General features: G+C 44.4%; 1 protein-coding gene across 1 annotated transcript in view; it reads right to left on the reverse strand.

Annotated features, from left to right (window-relative positions):
* The window catches only part of cdh7a (cadherin 7a), a gene marked incomplete at its 5' end in the record, with an annotated part of 212,969 nt that overhangs the window by 53,989 nt on the left and 133,485 nt on the right, over positions 1-25,495 (reverse strand). The window contains 2 exons of the mRNA XM_079489842.1: positions 13,649-13,770; positions 24,477-24,613. Coding sequence (XP_079345968.1) covers positions 13,649-13,770; positions 24,477-24,613 — 259 coding nt within the window. The remainder of the gene's footprint in view (positions 1-13,648; positions 13,771-24,476; positions 24,614-25,495) is intronic.

A 25,495-nucleotide genomic window follows, 5' to 3' on the forward strand; every position in this document is an offset into this window, starting at 1 on the left:
ACTCCCGTTCTCTTCTCTTTCCAACACCTGTATATTACCGTATATTACATTACATGTATATGCCCGCTAAACTTGAGGTTTACGGGCAAAATACAGTTCCCGTAATTGCCCGTTAACTCCTCTTTTCACGCAGTGTAAAATATGACTAAAACGTATTCAAAAGATGATATGACTATATATATACTATGATCCAGCATCCAGAACCCTGGTTTCTATTGTGGTCTTAAAATCTATGGGACATATTGGGAATAAAAAAAGAGAAATCCACAGCCTGAAGCCAGTAGCGTTAGCGTTATATTCTCACGCTAACAAACTTAACAGACAACCAGAAGATCATGTACAGCATTAACAAAAACAAAGCACACATGAATGCTCCAAAAACACACATTAATGGTCAAAAAAGTATCTGACAATGTATAAAGTCACCATAGCAACTTTGATGAGGCAGTGTTTTAAAATAGTCTGAAAACGTCCATAGCCACTTTTCCAAAAAAAGCTCAGGCCATTTTTAGTACAAGGAGTGTTTTTCGTGCAAAACAAATGCTTGCAATGGATTCAGAATAATTAAAATAACCTAGTTTGACACGTCACATGCAACTTGAAGCAGAATTAAATGTTGTAAATGTTACCTCCATATAGGTTGAAAAATAGTACGCCAACGTTCAGCAGCTGCCACAGATCACCTTTAAATCTTTGTGAGATTAAAAAACATATTGGTGAAGAAATGTACAGTATTGGTAAGGGATTTATTCCCAGATCCTCCTCAAAATGAGATTACAAGATTTGATTAAAGAGCATTAATCGGTCACGAGACATGGCCAAAGCATCTCCAGGGGTCCCCAGCCAAAAACTTTGAGAACCCCTACACTAGGGTAATGGTAATGTGTTAATGTCGCCTGACTAAAAGGTTTTTCAGACATTGTTTGGTTTCTGCATGACAACAGAGATATGCACACAATTGCAAAGCATTAAGGAAATTACAATGACAAACTGCTCTACTCTATAGCTTCTGTCACCAAGCCAGCTCCTGACTTTACAACAGGTAAATGGTACATAAATGGTAAATGGTGCATTTATATAGCACCTTTATCCAAGGCGCTTTACAGAGATTGTACATTACATTCACCCATTCATACACCGATAGCAGCGGAAACCATGCAAGGCGCCAACTAGCACATCGGGAGCAATTAGGGGTTCAGTGTCTTGCTCAAGGACACTTCGACAGTGACTCTGGGGGAGCCCGGGTTCGAACTGGCAACCATACGGTTACCATCCAGGCACTCTACCCCTGAGCCACCGCCGCCCCAGCTACACCAGTGGTTTTCAACCAGTGGTCCTGGAACCACCAGTGGTCCTTGGGGGGGGGGATTCCAAGTAGTCCCCCAGCTAAATGATGGAGAGTTGGTAACCAAATGGACCCATAGATCTTTAACTCTTGAAAGTGTGGACCTTACGGGTCTCATTTGGGTCCATTAGGTTCTCAAGAGTTACATTATTGTTAAACATCTGCATTAGTTAGTTTACAAGAAGTCTACACAAATTAGAGAATGTAAAATAAATATTTTGATCAACGTAATGCATCTCTCCACTCAGAGAACCTGGGTTACCGTGTAACCCTCCGTTCTCTATCATGTTCGAGACTGGCTCTCCACTACATATTATTAATATGTACGGGAAGCTGACCCCAAGGGCAGTGTACACTGCCCCTTGGGGTCAGCTTCCCGTACATATTGATAATATGTAGTGGAGAGCCAGTCTCTCCACTCAGAGAACCTGGGTTACCGTGTAACCCTCCGTTATCTCTCCTATGGTACCATATCAATAGTCCTAAAGCCTATAGCTGGAATTGTGGACAAAATGTTATCCAACGATAACAACATATTCTAAGTTTTGTGTTCAGAGAGGCAACATTTCATCAAATGGTGGTCCTTGACATGAAAAGGGTTGAAAACCACTGAGATACACCTATAAAAGGAGCCTGGGCGGCTCTAGCATTGACGCAAGCAATCTGTCTGTCTGTTTGGGCTGAGTAATTACAGATCTGCCCTCGCCGTAACTTTTCCTGCTGATGATGCTGTCATGAGCCACGGCTCTTGCTATGGCCAGCAGTAAAGCACAAGAATGGAGGCTGATTGTAAGTGATGTCTCTGTTGTACATCCTATCATTACCTCTCTGGGCCTAATCTACCCCACTGACGGAACGGAAAACAAACACATCATCTGTTACATTTCACATTCAGGTCATGTTAATTTATGTTAAGTTGGTGGCACTGGTTCTATTGTCACTGTCAGGCAGACACCTTGTATCACCATAATACCACATCTTTTATCGTTTTCTTTCGCCCCCCAGAATCAGAATCAGAATCCTTTATTGCCATGACATGTAAACATGTTAGGAATTTGGTGCAAAACAGGACAAGACGGTGCAAAAACAACATGCAATGAATAGTGAATAGATATAAAGTGCAGAGAGTTCAAGTGTTCAGGTCAGTTCAGAGCACAAGTCGGTCCATTCCACTCTGAGTGGGGGTGGAGGGAGGATAGAAGGGGGTCAGGGGGGGACACCAGCAGCGTTGAGGAGCCGGATAGACGTGAGGAAAAAGCTGTTTGAATGTCGGGCCTTCACAGTCTTTAGGGACCGCAACCTCCTGCCTGAGGGAAGCGGGGCAAAAAGACTGTGGCCTGGGTGTGCGGGGTCAACCGTGATCTTCCTGGCCCTCCTCAAAGCCCTACTCCTAAACAGGTCCTCAAGGGGGGGGGGGGCAAAGGGCAGCCAATCACCCTCTCTGCTGATCGTATGACCGTTGGCCGCTGCAGCGGGGAACCAAACAGTGATGGCGAGGGTGATGATGGACTCTATGATGGCAGTATAGAAGTTAACCAGCAAGGTCCTTATGGGAGGTGGAATTTCCTCAGCTGTCTCTTCTGGGCCTTTTTGTGAGGGTGTCGATGTTGGGCCCCCACTTCAGGTGGGGGCCCGTCATTTACACTTTTACACTATCCAAGGCGCTTTACATAGATTGTGCATTGCATTCACCCACACATTCACACACGGATGGCAGCGGAAACCATGCAAGGCACCAACCAGCACATCAGGAGCAGGGGTTCAGTGTCTTGCTCAAGGACACTTCGACACTAACTCTGGGGGAGCCCGGGTTCGAACTGGCAACCTTGCGGTTAATTTAATTATGTATTATTCAAAAGACTTTTGTCACTGACTATACCCCTTATCCCTAAACGTCTTTGCCTTTTTTACTATTTTGCAAAAACATTTAACATTTTTCAACTAGCCGATAGGGCATTAACCAAACGTGATTTTTGATAGTCGACACGAATACCATCAAAATCGGTTTATAATCGATTAGTCGGCGGTAAAATATGATATTTTTTTCCATCCAATCAAGCATTAAAACATTGTGTTCTGAAACGGCCAGCGCGAGTGAAGGATTAATTGCAAAACAGAGGCGGTGAATGCAGGCCGAGTGGAATAGTAAGAGAGTGGCGACACGCTTTGATCTCACCACAAAGCGGGGTGCTATGGGCTATAGTTCCAAACATTGGAACTATCCCATTGAGATAGAATGAGCACTTCCGCATTCCATTGTTACAATGGGAGTCAACGCTAGTGTCGCCACTCTCTTACTAGATTACGCTGAATGCCGCTCTGATTGGCCGAAATTCACAACAGCTGTTAAAAGTCAAGTCAAAGTTGCAAGTCCACAATGACTCACGGATGGACGCGCTGTGAGCTTGTAGATCTGCTATTTTTGATGCGCAAGACCTTTCTACGGCGCAGCATAGCATGTTACGTTGTTGAAAATGTTTGTTCAGTTGGAGAATTGGATACGGAGGAGGATGATGCGATGTTTTTCATACACCCTAAATGTTCAACAACAAGTTACAACCACAGTTCCTTTGGTTTTTAGAAGCTACAAGCTAGGAGGAGGTTATGATTACATACTAGGCTTGCTAGCTAGCAGGCTTACCAGGCTATGAATCAGATGATCAACTACTTCACGACTATTATAACTATGATCGCGCGGCATCGCTGTTTGTTTTTAATAATGCCGCACGCCTGCACTTTTGTTGGATAAGCATGAAGAAAGATGAATAAGAAAAAGAAACATGAAATCACGGCAAGAGCTACTGTAGTTTGACTGTCACCAAACTGGATATTATTGGGCAGAGTGAGGAGGGACAGGCTGCTATATACTACTGTACCGGACGAAACGACGACACGTCTCCAATCTAACTTGTTGAACAAACTACAGTAGTAAACTCACCAATAGTAAACGTATTTACACACTGTAGTTGTCCCCATTGAGCGTATGAGGCATATGCTTTTTGAAAATCTGTCTTAAATGTTGCCAGTGCAGCCACCGCCGCCCACCGCACCTACACGAGTGACGGTGACGGCAAAAACCCACGTACAGTCGGCTTGTATATGATATGAAAACAATCAGCCAGGAAGGGATTAGTACTTAAGTTGGAGAACTACCAACAAAACAACAGAGCTCACAGCTGCATGTCTGCTGTAAAAAAAAAAAAAGAAAATCATAAAAAATATTAAAAATAATATTAACGATTACTCGATTTTTGATTTACAGTGTCGACTACCGTTTTGCTAGTCGAATAGTCGACTAATCGATTTTTATGTTAATGCCCTACTAGCCGATATACATCGGCTGAGCTTGTAGATTGGCTATTTGAACAATTAAAAAATGTTTTTCAATGGCCCGGACGGTTAGCTCAACCGTCTGGGCACCTAGGGCTCCAATTTCGTCTCATCTTTCTAAATACACTGTTTTGGGATTTAGCAGTGGGGAAGGGGTGTTCCCCCACTAAAGTTGGTATTTTGGTTACCTGTCTAAATCCCTAAAACACCTCCGTTACCCGTTATATTATGCATAGGTGTGGTTTGGGCGTTACAATAATTAAAGCAAATTTAACCAATCACCAGTCCACGTGCCATTGCCTTCAAGAGATCCCTTATCCGTTGCCCGTTAGTGCTATATTGCTTCATAGCCTTACGGTCTATAGTCCATGGAAGAGTGTTGCGTTGCTGCCCCCCCCCCCCCCCCCACCCCCCCCCTCGTGTCGTTATTTTTTTTCCTCCACCCCGCACAGAGCCAAGAATACTCGTCTTTTAATTGAGTCACAACTCGCTCAAATCTTGCTCATTTTTTAAATTTCAAAGTACTATGTAAACTACGAAATTTGGGCTTTCATTTGGTATATAGATCGAGCGTGTAGGCCGTCTCTACGAAACGGTATCAAGCGGAAAGGAAAGGTCGGTCAATTGGATTAAACGCCATTTGCTGCGCTATGGGATTGTTGAAACTGAACGAACAAATGCATGGAATTGCGCATAGTCTTTGACTATACAATTATAAACACAATGGACACAAGGAAGGCACTCACTTCTGCTGATTATAGGACAATTACAAAGAGATGCGTATAGGTGAATAAGGAGAGATGACGCAGCCTTACTCCAAGGACATCTCCATGCAGGCGCACAGCCCGCGTCGCTCTACCAAACTAATTTGGCACGGCTTACGGGTATAAGTTACGGGTGGTTTTAAACTCCACTGTCGCTTTCCCAAATGTGTGTGACCAAAATAGCAATTTAGGGGAAAGCGTGCCAACACGCCCATGACCACACCTCTAGGCGCAAATACCGGGTGATGGCGGGTGATGCTGGACGAAAATACCATTAAGGGACAGAGAAAGCTCCTATATTCGTAATTTTCGGGCAGCGGCTGAATTGCGGGCCGTGTTGCGGGTAAAGTCGGAGACGGAATTGGAGCCCCTAGGCTGCTGAGCCAGCCTGACGGCGTGCCGCGGGTTCGACTCCCGATCCCAACGGCCTTTACCGCGTATCTTGCCGCGTATCTTCCCCTCCATCTCTAGGCAGAAAAAGCCAAAGACATATCTTAAAAAAAAATGTTTTTCAAAATAGGATAAGGGGAAAAATAGAGCCCTTAGACTGAATCATTTGCTGTCAAAATAAACACCGGGTCCATTGGAACACATACCATATTGTTTTCCCCATGTCCTGACAAGTCCCTGGATGACAGGGATGATAATATCGTCTCTGTCCAAAAACTGTTACTTTTCAGGATGCACATTCAAAAACAGATCTACAAGAGATCTGCAGAACTATACAAGCTCAGAAACGCATCACTTCGCGCCAAATTTCGAGCTTGTAGATCTGCTACTTTTGGTACTTTTGTGTGACGCTGTAGTGTACAAGCAGGGCATTAATTTACATGCAACAAAAAATACGGAGATAAGAGGTTTCCCGACAGCGACAATAATATGAGTCTCGTTTGAACGAAAAATGTTCGTCGACTACCTTTTTTCACTGAACAGAGTGGAGTTGGAGTGTGCCAAGGTTGGCCTTATAGGTTAAATGCAATAAATGCAAAGAAAACCGAGGTTTTCACATCTCTCACAACAACAGGAGGCACTGTGCTGAAGGAAGTCAAGGACTTCAAGTAGTAATGGAACAAGATCTGAAAGTGAGGAAGGCACTTGCAATGAAGGTCCCGGAATGGCATGACCAGTGTATGGAACTCGAACTCCAATCTCCCCCGACAAATCAAACTCAGCTTCTTCTACGCAACGGTGGAGTCTGTTCTCCTATACGGCAGTCAATGCTGGACCGGCTGAGAGCCAACCCTGCAGAAGTCTCTAGATGGGTGCTACACCAGAATGCTGCGTGCAGTACTTAACATCAGCAACATGTTACTAACAAGACTGTATGAGGGAATGCCAAGGGTGAGCCAGAAAATAGCAGCCAGGAGAATGAGACTAGCAGGACACTGCCAAAGACACCAATAACTGCCAGCCAGTAAATTGGTGCTGTGGGAACCAACACACAGGCACCGGTCACGAGGACGTCCCACACTAACATACTGTACGTGATTGTACTCGAGAATGAATGCTACAGTATATGAAAGACTAAGACTAAGACTAAATATATTGACAATTTCATCAACAAATAAAAACTAGACTAAAATGTTAGGAAGGGTTAAGTGGACAAGATATCAAGTGTAAGTCATTTTACACTTGCATGCTGAAAATAGCTGCTCTACAAGCTCACAACGTGTCACAGGCAGCGTGACACATTGTGAGCTTGTAGATCAGCTATTTTCAGCAAGTGTAAAATCAGCCATTACGACGGCATCAAGGCCCGCCAAGACATTTTAGTCGACAAAATCAGCTGTAGAGTTAGTCGACTAAAATCGTATTATATTTAGTCGACTAAAACTTGACTAACACTAAGAAATTCCAGGTGACTAAAATGTGACTAAAACTAAATGAAAACCATTCAAAAGACTATGGGCTCCAATTTTGTCGCAGCCTTTACCCGCAGCGTGGCCCGCAATTCAGCCGCTGCCCGAACATTACGAATATAGGAGCTTTCTCTGTCCCTTAATGGTATTTTCGTCCTCTTTCAGTTCATGATCACCCCAGCAGCAAATGGGGTTTATTGACCGAACTTTCCTTTTCGCTTCATACCGTTCCGTAGAGACGGCCTACATGCACGAGCAATGAGCAAGATTTGAGCGAGTTGTGACTCAATGAAAAGTGTTCTTGGCTCTGTGCGTGTGGAGAAAAAAAAAGGAACGGCACGAGGGGGGGGGGGGGGGGGGGGGATCTCTTAAAGCCAAGACTGGTGATTGGTTCAATGTGGTTTAATTATTGCAACGCCCAAACCACACCTATGCATAATATAACGGGTAACGGAGGTGTTTAAGGGATTTAGACAGGTAACCAAAATACCAGCTTTAGTGGGGGAACACCCTTTCCCCACTCCTAAAACCCCAAATAGTGGCTTTAGAAAGATGAGACAAAACTGGAGCCCTATGACTAAAACTAAAATCTAAATTTGCTGTCAAAAACAACACTTGTGACCAGCTATAGGCACCACAGTTCAAAATGGTGCAGAGACCTTTTCTCCATCTGCAGAAACCTTTTTCAGGGCCAGAAACGGAACCCAGAATAGCCTGCATGCCCTCTGGCTGTACACTACGCCTTGAGCAGTGATGTCTTCACTGACACGCTGTAGTAGTGTGTGTACTGTACAGTGTACACACACACACACGCACGCATTCACGCCCGTACACACACACACACACACACACACACACACACACACACACACACACACACACACACACACACACACACACACACACACACACACACACACACACACAACAAGCAGTGGTGGGGGAAAAGTACCATAATAGGCCTATATACTACTGTTACGAGTAGAAGTCCGGAATTCTACATTTATTTGAGTCAATAAAGTAACACAGACGAAAAACAGTCTAATTTCATTCTGACCCCTCCACGGAAAGGCCTCGTTGTCCTGACCCCTTATCCATCATTTATACATTATGGATAAATAGTGTGGACTAAGACTGTTTTTCGTCTGTGGCATAAATGTACATGAAGCACCACAAAAGTAAAAGTACTCCTTTCACAAGTTTTCAAACGTATATGAAATGTACACGAATCATTTGAAATCCGATGATCTACAAGCTCACAATGTGTCGCGCCGTGACTGTGTATACAGAACCGTTGTAGTTAATGTATGTTTTGTAATAATAATTCAAATCTACAAAGTAACTAGTAACTATAAAGTATTCAAATAATTGTAATGGAGTAAGAAATAGGCTACAATGTTTGCTTTTGAGATGGAGTGGAGTGGAAGTAAAAGTACAAAGGGTTGATTTTACAATATAAATTGGGGTCTCAGAGATAGAAATGTCATTAAATGGTCCGTAGCTTGTTGCATATCAGGGGTGACAATGGTTGAGAATCACTGCTAGAGCTTCTCTTCTCTTACATGGGGGTCCCTGGCATAGCTTTTCAAAAGGGTCCACGGGCTAAGTAGTGTCATTTTGGGGGTCCTTGACGTGAAAAAGTTTGGGAAACAAAGATAATAAAAAGGCATATAGTACGCCGCATATATCTGGTGTGGCAACAAAGAAAGAGTTATCGTCGAGGCCCCTGCAAACCTCACGGAGAAAAGAAAATAGCCACGCGGGGGTCATGCCTAATGCACAGAGGAAGAAAAATGCATGTATGAAATATACAATCTCATTTGGCAAATTGAATCATTTGCTATTCCTGCAGCAACACCTTTCCCACGAGTGCCGCTGACAAACAACTCGGAAACACGAGCGCAAATAACTATTTAAAAGGGCCTAATGGCCATTTCCAATACCATGCATCATTCTGATCAATCGTACTTATTCGGTTCCTGCACGCCCTGCTTTACCCTTCACCTCCGATTGTGTTTTCCAAATGCCAACAGCAGACGGATCGCTGCCACGGTCTCACAAGTCATTTAGCGACAATGAGGCCAAATGCTAAAACGCTGGTGGGAAAGAATGCAGCGCACAGTCGCACACACACCCCCACGGCCGCTGTCGTCAGATTTGGGGAGAGAAATAAGCAACCAGGTCTATGAAAACAAGTCTATGAAAACAAGCCCAAAAGATACTATATAGAGCGTCGCAGTCCCGCCCCCTTTCATGACGACGCCAGGCCCAGGAAATGAATCCCAATGCATTTTTCCCATAGACATTTCAAAAAGTATTTATTTAAAGACATTTTAAGCGTCGTACAAAGCCAACTCGAGTCGTGACAAATCATGACAACAAACACAATATTTTGGACCAAACAAATAATTACAAAGAAGAAAAACAACAACAAAAGTGTTGTAATCTGCCGTTTTTTTCTACTTTCTAATTATTTGTTTGGCCCAAAACATTGTGCTTATTGTCATGATTTGTCACGACAAGAGTTGGCTTTGTCCGCAGCGTAAACGTCTTTAAATAAATACTTTCTGAAAAGTCTATGAGGAAAATGAACAGGGATTTATTTTCCGGGTCTCTCGAGGGGGCGGGACTGCGACGCTCTATAGGCTAGCCAATCTACAAGCTCACAATGGGGATTCTGCGGACAAATACATTTGGGGTCCTTGCCATGAAAATGCTTAAGAACCACTTAAAGCAAAAATTAAAAGTCCATAGACTTGGCTGCCACATGACGTCACAAGTGAAAGCCAGACGTTGGAGGAGCTAGCGCCCCTCGAAAAGTTTTCAAAGTCATCCTTGGCAGTGTGGGCCTTTTAAATGAGTTAACATAGCTTTCCCCTGAATACACGCACGCACGCACAGCGTCGCACGCACGCACGGCGTCGCACGCACGCACACACTCGCACACGCACACACACACACACACACACACACACACACACACACACACACACACACACACACACACACACACACACACACACACACACACACACACACACACACACACCTCAGAGCAAATTAAATCTGTCTCTCTCTCTAGTCGCGATTGCAACAAACGCACTTGCGATGGGATTTCTGCACGAGTGCCCGCCGTGATTGTCTTAATTACACTCAGGGCTCCTCGAAATGAAGAATCAAACCGAGGCAGACAAACCCACTCCGCCCCGGCGTGAAATATCACATTAGTGTGCGTGATATTATTGTGGGAGTATAATATGACCACAGGCAGAGTCAAGCAGTCATTAATTTTGCGCGCGTCCCGTTGACAGTATGGGGAATGTGAGTACAGTCTCTAATGAACGATGGCACATGGCGATACCTTCTATTTAATCTGGAGGAATGGCGACTCATGCTAATTGGAACTATCTCCCCGGGACCACCTCTAAAGCTGCAAAGTGGATAAGATCCACGGCATTGTCTGGACACACAAGAAAATATTTTTTTAATGACTTCGCAAAGACAGCAGGCTTGCCTTTGTAAATGAGACATTGACAGAGCATAGGCATACAAAGGCTAGGACTACGGCACTCGTATGTTGTGTCATATTGCATAATGATTTGTGTACAATGTGTTGGTCGGCGCAAGCAGTGAAGCCTACATCACATCTAATCACAGCGTTGCTGGCGGGCAGAAACGTATGGTGTTTTTTGCATAAATTAACACATTGACTCCCATGGGAATCCATAATAAACATCGAGTGCCCTGCCGTGTTTTTCACTAACCTTTGAAGAAGCACCCGTCCATTATCGTCGTTCCGTTTCATGAAAATCCACCTTAAAATGGTGCGATGGTTTGTTTTAGCTGTTCGAAAATCATCCACCACTCCGACAACAACAACAACCCGCGAGGAACAAGGAAGCACGGGCGGAGCCAATGCGCCCCATAGACAAACATTGCGCCTCAGTTTCCCAGAAGCCCTAGCAAGCCAGTTTTAGGTTTCGATTTCCGGTTACGTCATCCGAACGTGTCGTCTTCGTCACTCTGTCCGAGGGAATCCACGTCAAGTCTTAAAAGTGATTTAAAAAAACGGCGAATAAAACATATTAAACAAAAGACGGGTTTAGCGTGTTCCGCAGGGAAAAACAAAGGTGAAAAAAGTCAAGTTTAGCGTGATCCGCAGTAAAACTGGTAATGTCTCATTGATCATACTAGACTAGAGTGTCACACAAAAGTAGCAGATCGACAAGCTCGTAATGTGGTGCGAAGCGACGCGTTTTGAGATTGTAGATCTGCTACTTTTGATGCTTGTTGGATTTTGACGATATAAACACATGCAGTCAGTACAGAGTGCCGTTCCAACTACGTGACGTCCAGGTGCAGTTAGGGTTATGGTTAGCGAAAAGGTTTAGTAGTGTGGCGAGTCAGACTGGTAATGCGTCGGAATAGTAGGCTTCGGAATGCCGGGGTGTAACCAGACACGGTATTTATATGTACCGTATATTGTCCTGAATATAAGACGGCCCCCATTTTTCAAGACTCATTTGTGGGAAAAATAACATTGAATGTCAAATAGTCTAGTCCCCGATTATAATACGACCCCGTTTTTTTAAAATATTTAGATTGAAAAAAAACGTACTCTTATATTCAGGCCAATAGGTACTTTTCTACTATAGTACTAGCCAGAATTTTCATTTAGTTTTTCACTCCATTGTTCAGACTGAAAGCCCACATTCCCACTGCAGTTTCTGGGATGGCCGTTGCAGTCTTCGGCGATTCGTTCACCCCCTAACCAATCAGAATAGCAGCAAAGCAGACGACGACGTTGTCAAGCGGCCCTTACTCATGTTGTCATGTTGTTGGCTACCTGTTGCTAGCCAAACAAACACTGTCAAACATGTCGGGATAATGATGTTACTAAAAACCTGTCGTTATAAACTGCATTTATCAAAGGGCGATGTGCAAACGTACGCTCTACATTTTGGCGGCCAACAACCTCAGTTACAATATTGTGTGAACGGCTCTACCGCAAGTCACCGCAGAGGTGGCCTCCATACATGTGACAGGCATGATGTGACAGCGTCACCAGACTTGAATTGCCACAACATGGTTTTTTTATGGCCATGGCTAGCGATTCAGGCTACTACAGTACGCTGCTTTTCCAAATGCTAATACAAAGGTCAAAGGTTAATTCATGGCAACAAAGCTATAGCCAAGAGGAGAATTAGCAAGAGAGGCCAACTTTAACTTTAACTTTATTTCCCGTATCTGCGTGAGGTGGGCGGTAACATTATTAGGAGACGGGAAGAATGCTGGAGTCTATTCATTTCCAATGGGAGAGTGAACGTGAACACAGCTTCTGAACCATTCCTTAACTCCATGGTCACTGAACTAAATACTGGACCCAATCATCACAAGGCACACAATATTTACAAGATATTCATAGTAAAGTGGCTTCTTTTAGCGAGACAAATCAGGAGAACATCTACTTTGTTAATGACATTTCTTTATCCCAGCAACAAACTCTCACGAGATTTGAGATGAGTCCGGAAGCCTCTCTCTGTCCATCTGCAAATTCACGGACAACACATAGGGGGCTCTGACCCCATATTTAAGATGAGAATATGTGAATAATTATGTGAATATTATAACGTGACATAATTAGAGCTGGCATACTTGGTCTGCATATTGAGACAGGCAGATGTAGGCACGGTTGGGGAGGATAGATTATGTAGTCTGTGTGATCTAAAGGAAATTGAAAATGAAATGCCATTCTACAACTCTATTAGGGAGAGACTTTTTAATAAGATAGATCCAAATCATGAATTTATATGGTTGGAGGACTTCGAGAAACTAAAACGACTATTTCAAAAGTACACCTTTTCATTTGCCTCATTCCTTGAAAAGGCCTGGTCAATGAGGAGGAGGGCCATTTACATGGCCTTGTTTATTTGTTTTCATTTTGTATAAATGTTTGTTCAAATACTGTACAAATATGTATTTAATAATGCATTTTGGAATATGAATGAATGTAATGTCAGTTAAATAAATATTTCATTCATTAATTCATTCATTATTTAAAAGTGAAATAAAATGTGTGTTCCAATTCTATTTTCCATAACTGTCTTAGACTCTTGGTTGATGGGAGCTGATTTTGGAATCATGCATGCATTACCGCCACCTACTAGACTGAGTGTGGAGGGGGTGGTGGAGGTCAGGGAGAAGCAAACCACGCCTACTATATTTAGGAGACCATTTGTAGGCTTTGTGTACCATTTCGCCTCTAGTGGCTCCAATGAAGTTGGCCCATCTTCATACATAAACCATCTTTGGCTATAGTTAAGTACAGTAATTTGTCTTGGATATCTTACCTGTCCTGCCATGGCATTTTCACAGACCAGCGTCTCATAATCGATAGCGAAGACTGGGGCGTTATCGTTTATGTCCAGCACTGTAATGAGAGTGATTCCTTTTCCAATCTGGGTTGGGTCCTCTGAAAGACATAGAGAGAAGACAGAAAGGTGAATTATAAATTCAGAACTGCAGCATCACTCCCAACATTTATAGTATATAGTAGTAGAGCATATCAACTATATACAGCATAGTGGTACAGTTGCACATGCTATTTATCTTTTTTTTTTTAACAATTAGAGAGAGAGAGAGAGAGAGAAAGAGAGAGAGAGAAAGAAAAAGAAAGAGAGAGATTCATTTCTACTGTATGTCCTGCCAGCCAGGCCAGCCAGCCCTTTTTCAGCAAACTTTGCTATTCACTCAGCCTTTAAAAAGGCCGTGTGTGTGTGTGTGTTTACGCACGCGGGCCAATTTATGGAATATTGATCTCCCCTCATGTGTTTTTAATTAATCACAAAGGTCGAGCGAAATGAGGCAACTAATCCAAAAGTGCTGCTCTAATGAAAGAGGCCGATGTGCCCATGCAGCTCGGCCTGACATCCCCCTGGCCGCTCCGGCGGGCATATCGGGCCAAGAGTGATCAGCCCAGCTAATTACACTCCGCCGCGGAAAACAAATGCGAGTGCAGTTTTCCACCACTGTGCGTAGTTGAGGATTTATGCCTCCCCTCCACGTCCGCCTGCCTGTCTGCCTGTCTGCCTGTCTGCCTGTCTGCCTGTCTGCCTGTCTGCCTGTCTGCCTGTCTGCCTGTCTGCCTGCCTGTCTGCCTGTCCGCCTGCCTGTCCGCCTGCCTGTCTGCCTGCCTGTCTGCCTGTCTGCCTGCCTGTCTGCCTGCCTGTCTGCCTGTCTGCCACGCACCAGCGGCTTAACGGCCGTGTCTGAGAGCGCTACTAGTCGGACGGTGATTCGGGCTGGCGTTGACACCATGCTGACTACAGAATGACGCTACAGATGATGACATTCGGGGGAGCGGCGGATGATTTGACGGTGATAAAAAGGACGCGTATCGCCTCGGGGGGTGTGTGTGTCTGTGTGTTTGTGTGGGGGTTGGGGCTGTATAACTGTTGTCGGTGGCTTTTTGGTGACTGGCGGCGGCTCGAGTCATTCCCTCATGCTACCAAGACTCTTTCTGTCAGTGGGGTAGGGTAACTAAGTACATCAAGTCCTTTTCTTTATGCAATCAAGTTATCTGTAAATAATATGTATATTGCTTTCAATCATTTTTTTTTTAAATGCTTTGTTGTACACAGGTTGAGGCCTCGTATAAGCTCTTTGGGCTTCTTGCCTCCTCCTAGCATTTTCCTTTTTTATTTTCTACGTATTTTCCCTTTTGTATGGTTTGTATTGTAAGTATTCAAAAAGGTTTAGTCATTTAAATGACACACATCTCACATCTGTTCTATACAAATTACAGCCTGCACATAATTGTATATCCACTCAAAGTCCTAACTCTGAGAGGGGGACTGGAAGGTGGTCTGGGTTAGGTCTAATGATCATTATTGCATCTTTATCTGAAAGAAAACATTTCTTAGGAAGGAGAAATAAAGGTTGGTTTGTATAGCCCATGGACGATCAAAATCAGTTAATTTCGATGTGGTGTCATGATTATGGTGATGTTGATATGGTCCTGATGTTGACTATCAAGGAAAATTCAAACATGACACTTACATGTCAAAAAGGTTGCCGACCCCCGTTTTAAGTAAGAGATTGAATAAATAAAAATGTCAGCACTTCCATCACCGCTATAAATACAGTCATGAGGACATGCATCGCAGTGGGGGGGGGGGGGGGGGGGGTTGCCAGTTTGATGTTTCTTTGCTCAGAACAAGCACTCAAGAATCACTGCGTGTCAGAGGCGAGTGTCTCACGCAAAGGGACTGCTGTGACATTTCGCATGTCATTCTCGCATTATTATTAACTATGCTCCCCTTTGTTGCTATTTCTAGCGAGAGAGCTAGAGCGCACGTGCATTTTTATACTTTCTTTTTTTCCCCAAGCAACAAACAGAACACAGCTATAGTCCTTCATCCGTGTAAATAGCAACACAACATCCTTCTGAGGTTAAAAGCAATCGAGAGTTAAGAAAAAAACAAACATTGATACGCTTTTCTTTTTGAACATTTTGTATCTGTTGAAGACGTGACGGGCGGCACCGTCTGGGGAAAGGAAACTGCCGTCGGAGCAGACGGACGCACGCCTTTTGTTGTCTCACTTTGTTGTTGTCGCTGGTCTTTTTTTTACAACGCCACGGCGACGGCTGTTTTAACTCGTCAAAACCGGGAAAGCGATCCGTTTTTTTTATTTTAACCAATTTTAAAACCATAATTGCTATTCAAAGGTAGCAGAACTACAAACTCATAGTGCGGCACAAAGTGACGCTATATTTGAATAATCCTGAAAATGTGTTCATATATATATATGGTCTGCGGCGGCCAAATACATATAATTGTGGGTTGTCCTTGACATGAAAAAGTTTTGAGAACCACTGACTCTCAGAAAAGTGTTAGGATGTAGAAGACATTAAGTAGATATCGGCCTCATGGGTCTTAATGGGTTAAAGCGCTCGTCATCACACATGTCGGCAGCACAGCCACCACCCCCTGTTGTGTGCGTGCGTGCGTGCGTGCGTGCGTGCGTGCGTGCGTGCGTGCGTGCGTGCGTGCGTGCGTGCGTGCGTGCGTGCGTGCGTGCGTGCGTGCGTGCGTGCGTGCAGCCCCATGGCTGCTGCAGCAGACCAGAATAACTTCCTGGGCTTTAGGAGGAAAGACTCTTGAGAAACTGGACTCACAAGCCAAGGGCTTCGGGGTCTGGTCTGATTGGCCAGATCTCAACGACCTCTGCCATTGGACAGGAGTCCAGCTAAAATGGGCAAAAAACAACGAACATGTGCCCATCTCTGATGGATTAATTACAGACTCCAGCGTGGTAGTGGAGGCTACCCTCACCCACCATGCAGGGAAGGGACACTAGACTACAGGAAGAAACGGCAAGAAGGGTTCTGCTTAGTACAAAACAGACTGAAGCCAAAGAACACTGGCGTGGCCTTGGTGTTGATTCAGCCGATCACTCTGTTTCACATTGGCTGTACAAAAAATTTGCTATTGGGGAGGATGTTTTCAAATTCACCATCAAAGCAAGACTGCATTACCAACTTAGTACAATCTGGTATCCTGACACCCACACTCCACTCTGTATAAACCATCATGATTCTGAACAACACCCAGAATCGATCGCACACATAACAAATGGATGTAGTGCATAAGAAAAAATTGTATATTGCTCACCACGACTTGCCAAATACAAATACTGTTCTGTTTCCGCTGTTATGGGCAGTTTGTGTCAACCCCGTTATATTTGTTTCCTTGTAAAATGTATTGTAATTTGTGGATTCAAATAAAGAACTAAAGTGTGTGTGTGTGTGTGTGCGTGCGTGCGTGCGTGCGTGCGTGCGTGCGTGCGTGCGTGCGTGCGTGCGTGCGTGCGTGCGTGCGTGCGTGCGTCAGCCGAGCCATGAGTCCCATGATAGGGCAGGGGCCTATCTCCTGTTTCTGTAGCGTGAGGCAGCTTGATGTACAAGTACACCCCCTGGACATGCCGCTAGTATGTCGCAGGGACTTACCCCCAATACAACACGTGATGCTGAGTGTCAAGCAGGGAGGCTGGGTCCCATTTTTCAGAGTCTTTGGCATGACCCGACCAGGGATCGAACCCCGACCTCCCAGTCTCAGTCTCAGTCTCACTCTAACCACAAGGCCACTGAACTGAGGTACACATGTATTGTACTCAATTTTGAGGTACTGGAGTATTTCCAATTGTCATACTTGTCCACATCTCAGAGGCCATTATTGCATTTAAGTACATTCTGACGCCATACTTTTGTCGTTTCACTCAAGTTACATTTAAAATCACACCAGTGTGAAGTGAGTGGTGCAACTCCGTGTGGGGGTTTCCGGGGGGGGGGGGGGGACCCCAGGAACGCGGCCAGGGGGGCGGGCCGGTTCCGGCGTGCCACCCCACGTCCAAAATGGTTGAGAAATGACAGAGTTACCGTGCAGCGGTCCCTGTACTGTACTGTACTGTACTGTACTGTACTGTACTGTACTGTACTGTACTGTACTGTACTGTACTGGCACACCCGAAAGCATCATATATACAGTTAAGATGTGCGTGTGTGTTTGTGTGTGTGTTAGGTTGCGCACAGGTGGTGAAAAACAACCATGTGGTTTTCGTGCTCATACCCAGCTACCCAGCCACCCAGCCACCCAGCCACCCAGCCACCCAGCCACCCACACACATAGCTTTTGATTGATTGAATATTTTATTAGGCAACATATAAATGCAAACAGCACAATGTACAGTCAGGCATTTTTGTCCGAAAAAGGATTACACCGAAGAAAGACCTTGCGGCCTTGTTTCCATTCGGGTCCCATCCACTCACACATGACATGAATAATAATTTAACACAGTAACAACAGTTGATATAACAGCATATCAATTTCCTCTAAACATGAAATATACAGTATGCATAGGTTGGGGCTGAAGTTAATCGGAAGGGGATTATTAGTATAAAGAGGCTGGGGCGATCACCTCCTCTCCCTTTGACCTGCTGATAGGTGAATTTTTAGGCCTGTCTTGAAGGAAGCCAGCTCCGTAAGGGAGTGGTTGCACCACTCAAAAAATACCGGATTTTACTTGTAAAAGGGTATTTCCACGTTTAAGTATTGATACCTATAATTACTTAAGTAAAACCACCAGCCCTCAGGCGGCAGTGGTCAGTGGTAGAGTGGCCGGTAGAACAGCCGGACAGGGCCTGGGCCATGGCTCAGTGGTCCAGGCACCTTGGCTGGTAATCCAGTCTGGCAGTGTGCCGCGGGTTCGACTCCCGACGGCCTTTACTGCATGTCTTCCCCCCCATCTCTCTCCCCATCTCCTGTCAGCCTACTGTCTGTCCCTCCATAAAATATATAAAATAAAGGCGAAAGCCACAAAAAAAAAACATAAAAAAACGAACAGCCGGACAGGAACCGCGAGATTCGGTTTCTTTCCTCCGCCATCTGTGTATGAATGTATGGGTGAACGTAAACCACAATCTATGTAAAGCGCCTTGGATAAAAAGCGCTATATAAATGCACCATTTACCATTTATTACCCTCTGTGACCTTGGCTTGACGGACCAACAAAGGGTGCGCGTGCAGGCGGCTCCGCGTCACATTAGCATACAAGGCATGCAGCCGCAGCCCGGCCCGGGCCTTAGTCAGCAACTCCCTGACTGTCCCTCTATCTGTGCAAGGCACGACACCATCCACGTACACCACAAGCTGCAGGGAGGAGGCCCGGAGGTCATCGCCGCCCCCCTCTACCCACCCAGCATGTGAATTAACATTACCCGACAGCCCTCTCATCCTGACCCGGATGACTCCATGCTAGGATGTATGTATTTATTATAGGCATGGTCGGTGGGAGGGGAGGGGGTTGGGGGTTCGGGGGGGACGTGGTGGGGGTTACGGTGTATAGCTGTGTACGATCTTAACAGCAATTTTGGATTCGGTTTTATAGTCGGATAGTCTTTTCAGTGATATTTCAGTGATATTTCAGTGATATTTCATTTTGGTCGTATTTAATTAATCATCTTAAATGTTTTACTTTTAGTCTTTTTAGTGTTAGTCGACTAAATATAAGATTGCACTCGACTACATCTACGGTTGATTCAGTCGACTAAAATGCATTTTTGGCGTGCCTTTTGATGCCGTCGCAATGGCCGGTATTTACACGTGGTTGCATTCTGAAAATAGCAGATACACATCTTCAGAGCACAACCAAACATACATAAAAGGACTAGTTCTACCGGGTCTCTTGTCCTCCTCTAGTCCCTCCCTAATATTTTAGTCTACCCTTTATTTGTTGACAAAAATGGCAACATTTAGTCTTAGTTTTAGTCATCAGCTTAGTTTGTATTTTGTTTTCATCAGGGAAAATAGGTGTGTGTGTGTGTGTGTGTGTGTGTGTGTGTGTGTGTGTGTGTGTGTGTGTGTGTGTGTGTGTGTGTGTGTGTGTGTGTGTGTGTGTGTGTGTGTGTGTGTGTGTGTGTGTGTGTGCATGCGAGGTGGTGACTCATCTGGGACACAGCAGGACAGAGAGACCCACAAGGCTTTACTGACAACATCCTCCTTACAATCGATGACAGCACAAACAGATTATTATGATGTGTATGTATTTGAGCCCAAAGTGATGTCACTGCACTTGCCCAGCACGCTCCATGGCCCAAAGAACTGATGTTGCGTTCGCACGGGCAGATGCAGAGATGCAAATATGCGTTGCGAGTTGATTTGGAGCAGCTATACATGCTTCATTACGTCTTCCCAAAACAAACTGGTCAGGCTCCTACTTGGCCTCACCCCCCGAACCCACCTCACCCCTGCCCACTTTGACAGACTGGAATGGCTTAGGGTCGACGACAGAGTACAGCATCTTGCAATGGGTCTGGTCCACAAGATTCGATACTCCACCAAGATACCCATGTACCTGTCTAGATACTTCCTTAATGTTAACGAAGTCCACACCCACAACACCAGAGGGAGTGCAACGAACCATGTACAACCCAGATTCGGCACAAACAAGGGACTAAATTATTTTCGCTCCTATGCCACCAAAATGTGGAACGCCCTACCAACAGTCATTAAGACATGCAAATCCCTTGACTCCTTCAAAACCGCTCTCAAAGGGCACCTACGGATGGCTGCAATTCGAAACTGGCCCCCGTAAAATCTGAATCCCCCCCCACCTTTTTCCCTCACTGTAGATGTTTCTTTTCCCTTTTTACCTCCATTATGATGAATTCCTGTTCTGTTCTTTGTCTATATAGAAGTGTCTATTTGTACGTCTCTAAATGTTTTGATGAATTGAACATGGTGGACCCTATTGTAAACAAGTGTAATGCTTAATTGGGTTGTCCACTCACAGTTAACAACCTTTGTATTGAGTTTGTGCTTGAAATGTACTGTAATTCTGCAAACTGTTAATAAATATTTCAATCAATCAATCAATCTTCGTAATGTCATGTCGCTGTCTTCCATTGACAACAAACGGTAGACATCTTTTACATCTGCCTGTGTGTGAACGCACCATGACAGTAGAAGAAAGAAGAGTAGAAGAATGGCCTTTCATTTATTTTATATTAAAGTGTTGTTTGGGTATGTGGGCCCTGGCCATGTTGAAATGTTGAGTAATGTAGTAAGAGAGTGGTGACACGCTTTGATCTCGCCGCAAAGCAGGTGCCTATGGGCGATAGTTCCAAACATTGCTCCTATGGCTGGAACTATTCCATTGAGATAGAATGAGCACTTCCGCATTCCATTGTTACAATGAGAGTCAACGGGAGTGTCATTACTCTCTTTTATACTACTCTGGTTGAAACATACCCAGGTGGGCCTGGAGTTAATGGTGAATGGTAAATGGTGCATTTATATAGCGCCTTTATCCAAGGCGCTTTACATAGATTGTGCATTACATTCACCCATTCACACACACATTCATACACCGATTGCAGCGGAAGCCATGCAAGGTAACAACCAGCACATCGGGAGCAATTAGGGGTTCAGTGTCTTGCCCAAGGACACTTCGACATGTAGACAGGAGGAGCCGGGATTCGAACCGCCGACCCATGGATCATTGGACGACCTGCTCTACCTCTTGAGCCACAGTCGCCCAAGGTTACACAAGGTTGTTCCTGACCCAGAGTGCAGTGGTGTACTAAAGACCTGTAATTTTGAGGTATTTTTACTTTACATAATTATTTCCACTTTCCAATACTTTTACTTCTATACTCCACTACATGTAGGAAACAAATATTGTACTTTAACGCCACTGCATTTATTTAAAAACTGTAGTTACTTTGTGGATTTGGATTATTATTACAAAATATACATTAACCACATACAGTAGCAGATCTACAAGCTCACATAGCGATGCAACGCATTGTGAGCTTGTAGATTGGCTATTTAAAAAAAGATTTTTAAACATTTGAAAACTTTGAAAGGGAACATTCTGCACAATGGGTACCTTTTCTTTTGGTACTTAGGTACATTTTTATACCAATACTTTTGTACTTTTACTCAAGTACATTTTGAATTCCGGACTTGGAACTAACACACTCAGCTGTGGCAGCTGTGACTCTGTCTCCAAGACAAATTTCTCCCAAGGGAGACAAATAAAGACAACCTTGAACCTTGAACCTTGAACCTTGATCTGTTGTATTTTGTGCTACATAAGCAACACTGGCAGACAATAAAATAAGTTACACAACAGGTAGTTCCGACCAAGCAATCTGATGGGTTGAAATAGCTATATCTAGCAGTGCTTCAGAGGAGCGTGACAGCACACCATGCTCCAAACGAACATGACAGCACACCTAATCAAAATACCCCCCAAAAATCAGACAGTCTCGCAGCGCAGAGTCGCAGAAAGGTTATTTTGAGATAGAAATGTTCTGTGCAATATGAATATATTTTGATATGTTTCATTGTGAAGGTAAAGTGTCGCTAAGTGTTGTATAAACACATGACGAGAGGGCATCACCGTTGTGCCAATCACAATAGCGCACACCCTCTTGTGTTATATTGCTCACATGAAAACATTTAAAACCACGTAAAACATTATTCTCCGGTGCAGGCGCATGCAGAGACCAAACCGCACCAATGATTCGTCATGCAACTCCTTGCAACTATTATCCCCAATGGCAGTTCAAGGAGTTGTATTGTTGACCTTAAAACGTCCATGAAGGAGTTGGGCTCGGCGGACAGCGCAGCATGCGAGTGTGGCGACCCCGAGCAGACTGCCGACCACATAATCACCACCTGTCCTCTGTACAGACCTCCTTCAGAGGCTGGCCTCTTCCACGTGGGACCTGACCTCTGTACAGACCTCCTTCAGAGGCTGGCCTCTTCCACGTGGGACTTGTCCTCTGTACAGACCTCCTTCAGAGGCTGGCCTCTTCCACGTGGGACCACCTGACCTCTGTACAGACCTCCTTCAGAGGCTGGCCTCTTCCACGTGGGACCACCTGACCTCTGTACTCCTTCAGAGGCTGGCCTCTTCCACGTGGGACCACCTGACCTCTGTACAGACCTCCATCAGCCATGCCATGGCCATCAGGCCATCAGGCATTTAACAAACTGCCCCGCCGATAGGATGGTTGTGTACACAGTGGGGACCTCATGTTTTTGTATGATCTTTGTGTATATGTTCTCTGTGTTGTTTTGTTGTGGGTGTTGAACAGACCTAATATGTGAAAAATATCCTTCGGGACAATAAAAACTATTATAAATGTGATATGAAGACGATAAATGAATGAAGAAGACCATAGTAAAAGCTGCATTCATGGTCTGGAGAGGGCAGTTGTTATTTTGCAGACGGTTAAAAAGGTATATAGGAGATGTGGCCAGTCGCCGGCCACTCTAGCTCATATGTTCTGGCACTGCACTAAACTAACATCATATTGGCAAAGTATATTTAAATCACTGTCAGACATTGTTGGAAAACCTTTTGACCCGGATCCACTGACAGCAGTTCTAGGAGCCAAAAGCCCCGGGGTCAAAATTTGTCTACTTTCCAATATAACATGGTCAAATATGTGACTCTACTGGCTCGCAGACTGATACTGTTGAATTGGAAGCAAGCACAGGTTCCGACTCAAAACTACACTTATGAAAGATGTTATGCACTATTTGCAATTGGAAAAGATAAAGTTTGAATTGAGAAGGAGTGAAGATAGATTTTACCAGACATGGCAACCCTTCATTGACTATTTCAATAGGTGCACACTAACCCCTCCTACACAATAGATAACATAATCAAAAATTGGAAAGGAAAAAAATAAAGGAACTGAGTGTTTTTTTTCTTTTTTTTCTCCTCTCATTTAAAAAGAAAATGTCGTGTTGGGAAAGTTTGAGAGCAAGAGTGTCTGTCCTGTTGTCTTTATTTTGTTTGTCTGTTCACATTTGTCACTGTTTAACTGTTTTTAGTTTTTTCTTGTTTATCACATTTATGTACCTTTTTTATTATGTATTGTATTTGGAACATTTACACTACCTGTCGCTATTTTTTTCATTTTATGTCACTTAATTACTCATTATCTGTCAATGATATTCTGAAGTTATGTCATAATACAAAATGCCTAATAAAAACAGTATTAAAAAAAATAAAAAAAAGTATATAGGGCAGTGGCTCAAGCTCCCTTTGATGACTCCTAAAACGTCTACAGAGAGTGTGGACTGTACCTTCCTCATGCATATTATCTGAATCTGCAGTCTGCACCCTATTCTCAAACTTGTCCAGACTGTCCTTGAGTTGAGCGAGCCTTTCCCTTGAAGTGAATTTATCACCACCTCAATGGATAAGAAGCTATAACAAGTCGCTGCATTAGAAAATAAAGTGATGTGTGGTCGCGGGATGCTGGATTTGGTGCATACATATACTGTTAAGGTACTTTCAGACGGGCATCGATTAACGCAGACGTTGTTGGCTGGATCAACCACAGGTCTGCTCCAGGTCTGCTCAAGGGGGTGCCAACTCATGGGCGTGCCAACTCAAGCGTAAAAAAAAAGCTCAACACAATCCAGGTCTATAGTCAGTTGCAGGCGTGTTCACAAAACGTGTGCAACAATTTCCCATGACCGCGGCCACGTAAATACGTCGCCCCTCAAAAAGAAAACGCAGGTCTCATTGAAAATGAATTACTAGGCGCTTTATTCGCTGCCCATCTGAAAGGGGGCTTTACTGTGCGACACTTACGGCTCTCGATGGCGAAGATGGTGAGGTTGTGGACAGAGTTGACCTCTCTGTCCAGCAGCTTGGCCGTGCTGATGACTCCGCTCAGGGCATCGACGTTAAAGAACCGCTCCAAGTCCGTGTTCCTGTCTATGGAGTACCTGTATATGACATGCAGACAGACAGACAGACAGACGCCTGGATTAATGTTCCTGTCTATGGATAGTACTTGGATATGACAGACACACGCCTGGATTAAAGCACTTTGAGTGCCACCTTGTGGCCAAAAGCGGTGGCACTTGGGTGCCACCGGATCAGAGGCAGATCTTACTATGATGCACGTCCGTTTTGTCGCTATCTTAAATGCATGTAGCAAATGCGCTAATGGTAGCGAGCTAAGGCCGCATACTTTCTCCAGAAATGTAAATCTGTAATGAGCGCCGAAGCTCGTCGATTTGATCAATACCACGGACAGCGTTGTAGTTTCCGAGAAAACAACGAGAAAAGACCATGGCTAAAACAGAAGCTAACGGATGTGTGTGCGCATAAACAGTGCAGGCGGTGCCCTAGCAACCGGGTCAACCAGAGCGATTCCAAAAATAGAAAACAGCAAGGCTTTCTTGTCGATATAAAAATGCCTTAGAACGAGTATACTCTTATGAGTATACTCGTAATGTTTGTAACGGTGAAAAGAGCCCCTCCCCCATGTGCAGTTCCTACAGTTGGAGATTTCATTGAAAGGGAAACCTAACCAGCCATCGTGAAATTATGTCCTCATACAGGTCTTTAAATAGGATTTTTGCCAATCTGGGAACCCATTCAAAAAAATAAAATAAAAACTCTGGGGCCCGGCTTGTTTCAATGCCAGGATTGTTCACGACCCCTAATGCACATTTTAGTCTGGCTTCCTGCTATAGGGCCTGCATGCCCTCCCCTGGGCTGGGCAGGGGTTAACCAACACATACTGTTCTGCCGTAGTCTGAAAACCCACCTCTTCAGACTCCATCTTAGCCCGTAGCACTTGCCGTACCACTTGCCCTAGC

The sequence above is a fragment of the Electrona antarctica genome, assembly GCF_951216825.1.
Source record: "Electrona antarctica genome assembly, chromosome: 20".
In the NCBI taxonomy this organism is placed as follows: domain Eukaryota; kingdom Metazoa; phylum Chordata; class Actinopteri; order Myctophiformes; family Myctophidae; genus Electrona; species Electrona antarctica.